This window comes from Kogia breviceps, chromosome 5 (assembly GCF_026419965.1).
Source record: "Kogia breviceps isolate mKogBre1 chromosome 5, mKogBre1 haplotype 1, whole genome shotgun sequence".
NCBI classification, from domain to species: Eukaryota; Metazoa; Chordata; class Mammalia; order Artiodactyla; family Physeteridae; genus Kogia; species Kogia breviceps.
Genome location: NC_081314.1, coordinates 146751939 through 146764310, shown reverse-complemented (window position 1 = coordinate 146764310; position 12372 = coordinate 146751939). Strand labels below are relative to the sequence as shown.

General features: G+C 50.0%; 1 protein-coding gene across 4 annotated transcripts in view; it reads right to left on the bottom strand.

Moving 5' to 3' along the window:
- Positions 1–11085: 11085 nt before the first annotated feature.
- Positions 11086–12372, bottom strand: part of PDE9A (phosphodiesterase 9A) — a 103901-nt gene continuing 102614 nt past the window's right edge. For 2 of the 4 annotated variants that reach the window (XM_067035184.1, XM_067035183.1), the window contains exon 16: positions 11913–12139. In XM_067035184.1, coding sequence (XP_066891285.1) covers positions 12126–12139 — 14 coding nt within the window. In that variant the 3' untranslated portion in view covers positions 11913–12125. Of the gene's footprint in view, positions 12140–12372 lie in introns of all 4 variants that reach the window. The other 2 variants (XM_067035182.1, XM_067035181.1) reach the window with 2 other exon arrangements.

The following is a 12372-nucleotide window of genomic DNA, read 5'->3' as shown; positions in this document are numbered from 1 at the left end:
GCTGGGCTGACGGCACTGCAGCTGAGGAAAGTGCAGGGCAAATCACACCGCGCGGAAATGGAAGCCCCTCCTAATCCATTCCTAGCAGCCGAGAAAATTGAAAACCCCAGGGAAGGACAGGCAAGCGCCGCGTACATGTGCGTGCGTGCGGGCACGTGCACGCCTGTGTGTATGTGCACGTGGGTATTTGCAGCACCTGGACCCTTCGCAGGGGAGGGAAAGGCACATAAGGGTCGCTCTGGTGTCCTGAGAACTTTGGTTGCATTGGCTGGAAAGCTGCCTTCCCCGGGGAGCCGCAGGGGAGGCTGTGATGCCCCCTGTTTTGGCCCATTTCCTTCTGTGACAGTGTTCTCCCCAGCGAGGCTTGTCCTGCTTCCCTGGCTGTCAAGGGGCCCCGTCTTAAAAGCACACTCGGTCTCAAATGTGCAAAGGACTCATTTCCTTGCATTTCTTCAGAATCTGATCTCTCTCCTGACCTCGGATTTTTCAGCTTGAGTTTCATTTCCTTGCTTCCAGAGGACATAAATTACCCACTGCAGAGGGAGGAGTGGTTGCCGTGCAGTGGAGTCAACTTTCCGGCCCTTGGGACCTCCCCTGAGCATGGGGAGGACCCTCCAAGCTGCAGGAAAGCCCCCGGGAGCCTTTGACAGACAGCTCCCCCACCCCCACCCCCATCATGATGTGCTCTGCTGCTTGAACTCGCGCTTGGCTCTCCGGCAACTCTGCTAAAAGCCAATTCTCTTAAGAGCCGATTTGCCGAATGACCAATTCCCTGAAGTTATGGTTTCTTTGAACTAATCCACTGTCGTTGAGCAGTTTTCAATTTTTGTTCATATCTGCATATTCAGACTGTTCTTCTGTCTCTGCCTCAGTGTCCTAGGGATGGGGGGGATGTAGAAAGGGGCCTTTTGAGAAGGCAATGGGGAGTATGTTTTAAGCCTGTGACCTTGACTATGAGGAGTTCTGATCAACCAGCTCTTTATTAGCATGAAATAATTGTCATAAAACAAATATTTCATATTGAAGAATACATTCAAGACTATGCTCAGTGATGTATTTTTCATAAACATGTTTTTTAGATGGATTTATTCTTCCATTTTTTCAATCTGAAGGTATAAAAGACGTTGCTGGTTGCCTGTTCTGGATCCATTCTCTGTTTTTTTCCTTTAGCACAAGGTCTCCTTTTGGGGGAGCACCCTTATGCCTAGTAAACAATCACATTTCCCTGCCTCCCTGAATGTAGGGAGGACTGGAAAAATCTAAGCAAATGTATTTGGGAGGAACCTCATAACAAAAAGTCCTGCAAAGGGACTCACCTGGGAGGCATACTCTTTGCCCTTCTGTTTACTTTCTTTCTGCCTGGAATGTAGTCACAATGGCTGGATCTACTGTGGCCATATTGGGACTGTGAGGTGACCTTGATGATGAATGCTGAGAGACTAAATGTATAAGTGGACAATGGCCAGATCATATATAAAAAAAGAATGCTGACCCACAAACTGTAGGGACCTGTAGAGGAAACCAACCCTCTATCTTACAGCCAGACTGCTGTAAGTCAGACATGTATGAATTCAGACTGCTATCTCTAGTAAATGGTTCAGGAAGCCAAATAATAACCCTTGCAACAATTGGCCCCAAATGTCCAGGACTTGATTAATAACTGACAGCTTCCCTAAATTTTGTTCCTGCTTGCAACCTGGGACGAACCAGAGAAAGCCAAATATGCACCCCTAAAGAATCACATAGGACCCCCACTTCTAGTAAGCCTGCCTACAGCTTCTCACACCAACAGCCTCCGTCAGGGCACACCTGGAGCCTTCCTTTTTCTCTGCTGTGAAGCTTTCCCCCACCTCTATCTGCCTGGGAGTTCTGACCCCCTTGCTGCAGCCACAGCTCTGAATAAATAGCCTTTGCTTTCTCATTTGAGTGGGTTTCATTTATTTCCATGATACCACATATTAAGGATGGTGAAGAAGAAGCACAAAAGGACCTGGAGCTCTGATCAGAGGAGCAGCTGCTCTACTAGCTCAGAACTATGCTGGGGGAATAGAAAGAAAGACAAAATCTCCTCCCAATCCGGAAACCATCTCCATAAAGGTAGGAGAAAAAGAAAAGCGGTTTTATTCTTGAACAAGCATTTAGCTACAATGTGATGTGCACCCCAGATAATCTGTTACAGAGACTCTACAAAGGCAGGAATCTTTCTCTTGTATGTAGCGAAGTAACTATAACCCATTACATTCACATTTCTAAGATGAAACTGCTCAATTTCTTCTACCTTTATGACTGGAGAGAGGGTTTGTGTCATGGAGTTGGGTACCAGCTGAAGTTTGGCCATCTCTCCTCCTAGGAAACTGGGAGATGGGGTATTAACCTCCTCGGTGATTGCATTTCAAAGAGATACTCCTGGGTCCTTGAGGAGTTGTGAGGCTGGCAAGAGGCTTATTTCACATTTGACCCACAACTGCTGATCTCCTGACTTCTTTTTTTTTTTTTTGTGGTACGCGGGCCTCTCACTGTTGTGGCCTCTCCCGTTGCGGAGCACAGGCTCCAGACGCGCAGGCTCAGCGGCCACGGCTCACGGGTCCAGCCGCTCCGCGGCATGTGGGATCTCCCCAGACTGGGGCACGAACCCGTGACCCCTGCATCGGCAGGTGGACTCTCAACCACTGTGCCACCAGGGAAGCCCCTGACTTCTTAACATGACAGAAAACAAGCCTCTATCGTCTTTAAACCACTCTTATTTATAACTAGCTTGAAACGCAATATCCCACAAAAGCACAGTTTAGTACATATTTTTCAAGTCTGGAAAATGCTCTTATCTTTGAATATTGCCTCTTCCATGCCTTCTATTCTGTCCTTCTTAGAAAATATCTATTACAGCGTCTCATTCTATCTTCCTTGTCTAAAGTTTTCTTTAATATTTTTCAGCCTTTATCTGCTTGTGTTACAGATCGAGCTTCCAGTTCATTAATTCTCTCTTCAGCTGTATCTGGTCTACCGTATAATCATTGTGTTAATTTTTAAATTATGTTTAAAATTATATGTTAATGTAATTACTGTTATGTTCATACGTTAATCATATGATTCAATGAATCATAACAAATAGATCTAAAATTTTTGTTTGCTTTTTAAAAAATTCTTCTTTAAAAAAATATTCTGTTTCATGTGTTATGAGTGCTATTCTCTATGTGCTATCTAGAAGAAGCCATTTTAAGTATAAAGACAGGTCAAAAGGATGGAAAAAGATATACCGTGCAGACACAGATTAAAAAAATGCTGGCGTGTCGGTATTAATATCAGACAAAGTCGATTTCAGTACAAGAATTGTTACTAGGGATAAAGAGGACATTACGTAAAGATGAAGGGGTCAGACTATCTGGAAAACATCACAGTCCTAACTGTGTATGTCCTAATAATAGAGCTTTAAAATACATGAAGAAAAACCCGAAAGAACTGAAATAAACTAACCACAATTACACCTGGAGATTTCTGTGCTGCTTTCTCAGTCAATAGAGCAAGTAGACAGAACTTCCTGGTCCAGGAAGTCAGTGTAGCACTGAGATAACCATGGCAACAACAGACCCAAACCAGCCAGGCTCCTGACCAGATGGTCCAATGCCCCACACCAAGGCCTGCAGGAGGTGAGCTACAAAGTAAAGAGGTCAGTTCTCCCCAAATTGAAAAACATGTTTAATGCAATTCCTATCAAAATCTGAGCAATATTTTATAGATACAGAAAAGATTATTCTAAAATTTATATGGTAAGTTAAAAAAACTCCTAAATATTTTTGAAGAAATATAAAATGAGAGGAATCAGTCTATCTGATTTTAAGACTTATTATATTGAGACTGTGATATTGGTGGAGGGATAGACACAGAGATCAGCGGAACAGAGCAGAGAACCCAGAAATAGACCCACACAAATATGCCGAACTGATTTTTGACAATAAGTGCAAAAGCAATTCCATGGAGGAGGACAGCCTTGTCAACAAAGGGTGCTGGGCATCCCCGGGGGGGAAAAAGTGAACCCCAACCTAAGCCTCACACTTCGTATAAAGGTTAACTCAAAATGGACCATGGATTAAAATGTAAAACTATAAGACTCTTGGAGAAAAAACAGAAGAAAACCTTCAGGATTTAGGGCTACGCAGAGAGTTCCTAGAATTGATGTGAAAAGCGAGATTGGCAGAAAGAAATGTTGATAAATTGCATCAAAATTAAAAATATTTGCTCTGGGAAAGACGCTGTTAGGATGAAAAACAAGCAGCAGACTGGGAGAGAATGTTTGTAAACCGCATATCTGACAGATTAGTATCTAGAACATACCAAGAACTTCCAAAACTCAACACTAAAAACAATCAAACAAGCACAGGGAATCTCACTCAACACTCTGTAATGGCCTCTAGAGGCAAAGAATCTAAAAAAAAAAAGGTGGATATATGTGTCAATATTTGTGTGACTGGGTCACTTTGCTGGACACCCGAAACTAACACAACATTGTAAATCAACTCGACTCCAATAAAAAATAAAACGATGAAACAACAACAATCCCCAAACAGATTTGAAAGTGAGCCAAAGACATGGGCACACGTTGTACCAATGAGCGTCTATAGAGCACATCTTTCAGATGTTCACCACCTTAGCCGCCACGGACATGCACATTAGGGCTACCGTGGGTTCTCACGAAAGTAAAATAAAACAGTGACAATACCAAATGCTAAAGAAAGTGTGGAGAAACCGGATCCCTCGGACATTGCTAGTGGGAAAGTATAGGTATAGCCATTCTGGAAAGCGGTTTGGCTGTTTCTTATAAAAGCAAGCAAACCCTGGCATATGACCTAATAAATACGCTCCCGGGCGTTCATCCCAGAGAGATGAAGCATCATACTCATGCAAAACCTGTTGGTGAATGTACGTAGCAGCTTGCTTCGTAATAGCCAAAACCTGGAATCAGCCCAGGTGCCCTACGAGAGGTGAACAGGTAAACAAACTGTGATCCATCCAACCGTGGAACGGTACTCAGCCACTAAAAGCAGCGAATTCCCAAAGCACACAAGGACCTGAATGAGTCTGCGGAGAACGGTGCTGAATTAAAGAAGCCAACTCCAAAGGTCACATACTGTGCGATTCCATTTCTAGAACATTCACGAAATGGCACACTTGTAGAGATGCGGGACGGACTAGTGATTGTCAGGGGTTGGGGAGGGGGTGGGGTGGAAGGAAAGAGGGGGAGGCTATAAAAGCGCAGCAGAGGGCTCCCTGTGGGAACGAAACATTCTGTGTCCGGGCTGCAGTAGCCAACGGCTCGGTGGTGATTCGGTACAGAGTTCCGTAAGGTGTTACCGTGGCGGGGCGAATCTGGGTAACTCCACACGGGATCCCTCTGTGTTCTTTCTTACGACAGCAGGGGAACCCACAATTATCTCAAAATAAAAAGTTTAATTTAAAACATGGTCATTTGGGGGGTTCCCTGGTGGTCCGGGGATTAGGACTTGGCGCTTTCACTGCCGAGGGCCCCGGTTCAGTCTCTGGTTGGGGAACTAAGGTTCCACAGGCTGTGTGGCGTATGGCCAAAAAAAAAAAGAGATCATTTTTTTGGTCATAACATCAAAGAGAAGCTAATTTCACGGCGTCCCGGTGCTGGGAGAACGCTCTTTGTGAGGCAGACCTCTTCCGGATCCCTTTGGCCTCTCCAGGCACCTGCTGACCCAGTCGGGCCCTCCGCAATTCAGGCCGGATCAGCCTGCAGCCACACAAGTCTCCCCGCAGAGCAAACAGTTCACTTGTTGGCGCTGAACCACGCCTCCCGAGATGTGGGAATGGGTGGCGGGGGGGGCAGGCTGTGGGCCTGGAGGGTGTCCCAGGGTGGGTGCAGGCCCTGAGCTGGAAAGCGTCCTGGGGGTTTAGATGCAGCCTGTGGGCTGGTGGGTCACTGAGGGACCGACGCCCCGCCCGGCCCCGGCTGTGATGACGAGGGTCTCCTTGTGGGGGATTTAAAGGAGCCACAGAAGATCCTGCTGGAGGGGCTGGGAGGGGCCCACGCCGTGGAGGCCCCGAGAGCTACGGGGCTGTGTGCGTAGCCTCACCTGGACCCAGGAAGGCTCAGACCAGGCGCCGCGCCTTGAGTTGGGGGCTCCCTTCAGCTCCCCAGGAAGCGGCGCTTGTTGGAAGTGACCAACCGCGCCAGCAGCACGGAGCACGGCCCGTCCGCCTTGTGGGCACGGCAGGTGACAAGCGGTGACCCACAGGCCGGGCTGCGGTCGGCGAGGACGGCCCGCTAACAAACGAAGAATCGCAGACCTCGTGGGTCAGCGCTCTGTCGCCCCGCTCCCCAGGGGCTGCTTGGCCCCGCGGCCCCTCGTTCACCAGCGCGCGGGTAGCAGCTGTACAAGGGTGGCGGCGAAGCTGCTTTTGCAGCTTTATAGCAGGAGAAAAAAAACGCCCTTCGTAACAGGAGAAAAATCTCCCTTTATAAACAGGAGGAAAATACCCTTTTTGGTCTTTCTGCAATCACACGTGCCTTCTCTACGCCCCTTCGTTTCTGAACAAAAGCAGACGTATTTTTCCTGAAGGCAAACACTTGGGGAATCTATTTAGCTGAAGTGGTGGACAGCGGCTCGTCACAGAGGACGGAGAAAATACCGCAAGCTTCTTCCCGGGGCTTTTGTGAAACCCTATCAGAAACGAGTGGTCTGACCTGTGGGGAGACCCGTGCATTTCCCCCGTTCACTCTAACAAGCTTCCTTAAAGTCAATTTGAATGCAATGCTAGTAACCCTTGCAGCTGAAAACTTGAGCAGCAGACCCAATGACGCCGCTACGTTAGCGGCATAACCCACCTTCCAAGTACCTGCCTTTTAACTGTTCTTCCTTCCTTCACCCTCTCACTCATGTGTTCACCAAGCACCCTCGAGCCCCTTGCTCGCCGAGGCTGGGTACCCTCAAGAAGGCAGAGAATCTGCCTCCCCTGCATTTCTGGGCGCCCATCCTCACCCACCCCAGTGCGCTCAGGTGTTTTCTTCAGATGCCAGTGAGGGCAGCTCACTTGTCAGAGATTAGTTTAGCTCCTTCATGTGGTGAATGAGAACGAGATTTTTGGGGTTTTCTTTGCGGTAAGCGGGCCTCTCACTGCTGTGGCCTCTCCCGTTGCGGAGCACAGGCTCCGGACGCGCAGGCTCAGCGGCCACGGCTCACGGGCCCAGCCGCTCCGCGGCACGTGGGATCCTCCCAGACCGGGGCACGAACCCGCGTCCCCTGCATCGGCAGGCGGACTCTCAACCGCTGCGCCACCAGGGAAGCCCCTAAACTTACCTTTTTTTTTGCGGTACGCAGGCCTCTCACTGCTGTGGCCTCTCCCGTTGCGGAGCACAGGCTCCGGACGCACAGGCGCAGCGGCCACGGCTCACGGGCCCAGCCGCTCCGCGGCACGTGGGATCTTCCCGGACCGGGGCACGAACCCACGTCCCCTGCATCGGCAGGCGGACTCTCAACCGCTGCGCCACCAGGGAAGCCCGCGAGAACGAGATTTTAAGAAAAGGTTCCTAATGCTTATGGGATTAGGTCAATTATGGGATTGACCTGACCTGGAGGTCCCTGGTGGAACGCAGGGTCTGGCACGTTTGCTCGTATCAGGCAGGAGCCCTGGAGGCTCGCAAGGTTATGGGCAAGGTTAGATCTCCAATGTGCCCAAGAGAATGAAAACATAAGGCAGTTAGTTAATAAACAAACGCAGCCACCATGCTTATTCCACAAACTCCACACTTTACCTCACTCGGTTCAAGCTGCATGATTGATTCTGGGTAATTAAACGGCTAATTATGCACCAGCAATTCCCAATCGAATTTAGCCCTGCACACCCACTCCCTAATCACCGTCTCATTCAGGGAGCCCTGAGGGAGCCCCCATGTCTGCAGTCCCAGTCGGGGGCATTAGGACTCCAGAGCCCCCCAGGGTCTCCATGGCGGGGCTACCGATGACTCAAGAGTATGGCTGCTTTTACCTTTATGGGGGTAGGGTTTCTCCGACAATAAATATAAAGCAAACCATTATCACCTACTTGGAGGCTTAGAGATGTGTTTGTCAGACAAGCCAGGGCGCTGTGTACAGGGGCTGTGGTCCAATAGTCCCAACTTCTCTTCTTCCACCTGTCCAGCCTCTGAGCCTCGGTTATTGGTGTCGCTTTTTTGGCCAAGCTACCTCGTCGGAATATAATATTGTTCATGGCTATCTGCTGATGAAAAAGCGATACCCACTCATTATAGGGACTGAGAAAACAACACTTGTAATTTCACCCAGGAATAACCTGTGAAATACCTGTGAACATTTTTCTTCAACAAAATCAGGATCGTAAAGAACAAACCATTTGTATCCGCCTTGCCCAATCTGACATTATTTTAGGAACACTTTCCAATAAAATTAAATGCCCTGGAAACACACGGTTGTTGTGGCTGCAGCGTGTCAAATGCTACGGATGTTTCCTGGTTTACGTGAAGTTTCTCCCACCCGTAAGACACTGTTATCCGCCTGCCTTACGGTTGCCTGAAAACACCAAATCCTTGAATTTCTCAGAACATGGAGTGACCCTGCCCTCCAACCATTTGAAAGGCCAAATATGACAGTTTCTGTGAGCACTTTTAGGGCCTCAGAATAAAACCTTGCTCTCATTTTTCGGAACCCCTTAATTACATGCTCCTGCTGCAAGGATAATGTCTAAAAATTCTTTACACTTGAATTAGATGCCTCTGGTGGCTGTAGGTACAGTAAACAACCATGTGTAAAATCTGGTGAGGCGAAATAATACCAGATGTAGGAAGGTCTGCTTTGGCCCGCTCACAAGGCCTGGCCAGCTGGGTGTCATTCTTGCCCGATTCCCCGGGTTGAGACAAGCAGACCCATCGGGGTGGGGGTGCTGTTAGCAGAGCCCACAGTGGGCCTGCGGCAGTCGCTCCAAGGGCCCTGGGGAAGCTTTCAAGAGCTTTTAGGTTGAAGCCCTTCAACAGGCGTTCTGGGATCACGGCACCGGGACGTGAAGATAACGTCTCAGCTGCTCTTCATGGGAAATCAAGTAACTCCTGGGTGGGTTAGAAACACTAATGGGGTGGGGAGCGTGGAGGTCAGGGAGGAAACAGGCCTTGAGAGGAGACTGGAGAACGATGCCAGCTGTGTTTGACTCCACGGTCATACCCACTCTCGTAGACGGCAAATGGCCGTACGTTCTTTGCAGCTCCGTCTGTCGTGAAGTGGGGCCTATTTTCCACCCCTTAAATCTAGGCTTTGCCAAGGGACTTGCTGTGGCGGATGGGACACCGTGACTGTGGTACTTGATGAGACTTGAAAAGTGCCTGGGCCCCCGGGGGCTTATGCTTTCTTGCTGCTGGGACCATTTTGCCACCACATGAATAAGCCACATTTTATTAACCTGCCACGTGGTGACAGACACACGTGTGGCTGCAACTCCAGCTGACACCAGACACTGCCAGATGCGTGGGCGAGGCCATGTAGACCAACCAGCTCCAGCTGAACTGGGCCAGACCAACCATCCTGCCCAGTCAGCCCATGAAGCCCTGAGAAATAATACACGTTGTTGTTTCAAGTCACTGAGTTTTAGGGTGTTTGTTACACAGCAAGAGCTGACTGACACACTCCCCATTCGTACCCAGGTGGTTGAAGGTGACATTTCAGGTTTGAGTTTGGCCAAGCAGAGGGTCATCATTTGCTTTCCTGGATTCTTACATCCAGACCATCCCCAGGGCAGGAGGCCTTCCAGGTGCTGGTGTGCAGGCTGACCCGGGGGGATGGGGCCCCTGTCCATGGGCTCTGGGGCTGGTCTGTGCAGCAGGGGGGCGGTTGGCAGCCTTTCTGCGACTTGCAGGGAGGGACGTCCCGTGTGAGAGGCGACTCGGGATGGGGCCTCATGGTCCCCGGGCCCTGCTGATGGGGGAGGAGCTACCTGCAGTGTGGAAATGCGTTTTTTTGCGGAGCACAGGCTCCGGACACGCAGGCTCAGCGGCCACGGCTCACGGGCCCAGCCGCTCCGCGGCACGTGGGATCCTCCCGGACCGGGGCTCGAACCCGCGTCCCCTGCATCGGCAGGCGGACTCTCGACCACTGCGCCACCAGGGAAGCCCATGGAAACGCTTTTGAAGCAGAAGGTTCAGGACAGCTTTCAGTGGGATACTGATGCTCTAAGGGATCCTGTTAAAGGGACCAGGCTGGCTTCACAAGGACCCGGACTGTCACAGGTGCTGCCAGGACGGTCTCTCCTCTTGTTTGTTGATCTCATTGTCCCAGGACTTGGTATAACCTAACCCAGTAATGCAGATGAAGTGTGTTCGTGTGCGTGTGCATGTGTACACACACGTGTATGTGCGATTGCCTGTATGCGTGTATATAAGTGTGTGCATGTCTACACATGCATGTACACGTGTGATTGTGTATGTGGACACATGCGTGTGATTGTGTATATGCAATATGTGTGCACACATGTGCCTATGCATCATCACATGCTCATGCGTGTGTATTATGATCATGTGTACAGTGCACAGAAGCATTATGTGCGTGGACACCTGTGCATATGCGTGACTGCACATGTGTATGTAAGTATGTGTGCGTGTGTCGACGTGTGTATCACCTACGGGTGGTTGCGTGTATATGTAAGCATGTGTGTACGCATGTGTGGATACATGTGTATGCCTGTGTGGACATGTGTGTGGACCTGTGACTGTGTGTATACGTGCATGTGTGTTTGTGCGTGCATGAGTGTTAAATTCAGTAATCATTGTTTGAAGCTTGATCAGGGGCAGAGTTTGGTGAGGTAGGCATTCAGCGTAACGCAGCAGACAGAAGGCACCATTCAGCGCATTCCCTCACCGATTGGGAGGGCGGGTGATAAAGTGTCTGTATAGGATGACGTGTAGCTTGAAGGCATCAATATCCAAACACCTACTAAATTTGGGTTGTACTTTAGCCAAAGCTGCGGTATGTACTGGCTTTAGCAGGATGAAAATGAAAAAAATAAGAAGAGAGGCGGAACCCAAGCCCCCTCTCCATATTGAACTGAATTCAAGAAGAGGCGGAACATTTCACAGCTCAAAAATGAATTATTCAAAGATGGGAAGTAATATTCTGGAATTCACCAAGAGGGAATAGATGCTCTGAGGAAACTGAACCAACATGCAAACGAAATGTCCACAGAGCTCAGATTATGCTGACGGCCTTTAAAGTCAGTTTTTAGAGCAGATGCTTTTGGGGGGACAGAGATGGAGCTCACAGCCCCGGGAAGCACTGAGGAGTCTGAACGCTCACGGGGAGGGGGTTCTGGGCGAGAGCTCAGGCGTGTGCAACCCGGCGAAGCCCGACTGTGAACTAGCCTGGGGCTGGGTCTCCCCTTGTGGGCGCAGGGCCACCCAGGACGTCCCCAGTGCTTGTCCCTAAAACAAAGGCAGGAAGAGGAGGGCGGCTTCATCCCCTGCAACGGGGGCCCTGAAACGTGCTGAGTAAACGCGGCTCCTCTGCCTATGTGCCCACTTTAACGTGGAATTCCCATGCTGGAAACGGTCCAGCGTGTGGTAGCTGGTACCCCGCGAGGATTTCCTGGGCTCACATGCTGCCTGCAGCCTGACCGAGCTGCCTCCGGCCTCGCGTCCCTGGACACAGCCCCCAACGTCCCCCTTGCAGCTCACAAACAGGACACGCGCGGCCCCGCGCTCCGGGCACCGGTCTGACATTTAATGCTGAATTGCACGGAGGCACGCAGCACGCCACGCAGGCCGTCACCCCGAGACACACGGGTGAGGAAAGCCCAGCGTCCTTTGTCTCCCCGTGGGAAGCGGAACGGGGGAGATTCCTGTGGTTTAGCAGAAGCAGCCCGGGATACACGGCACTACCAAAGAAAAAGGACAGCGCCCATTTCTGTATAAGAATATATTATTTAAAAGACAGTTTAAAAATAAAAATTCTGTACAGCATCGTGAGGTCCTTTTTTGTGTATCAGTGAACAAAATGGTTCTTAGAAAACATGATTTCACGGTGGAGGATGCTCAGGACCACTTCTCCCTGCAGGGACGATCTTGCAGAGCCCAGCCGGCCGGGTCCAGAACAGCAGCCCACAGCGCTCTGCTCTCTTCAGGCATGGTCCGCTTGGAAAAGGAAAAAGACGGCTGGTTTGTGATTGGGGGGTCGGAAGTGTGCGGGCAATGCCGCAAATGTCACAGGCTCACACACGAACAACGGGCACTTCCGTCCCAGCACTCTGCTCATTTAATCACTGAAACAAGAGGAAGGGGGTCATCGCCTCTGGTTTAGAGACCGGGGCTCTGCGGCTCAGAGAGGTTGAGACGCTTGTGCACGTCACTCAGCATGTAATTAGCAA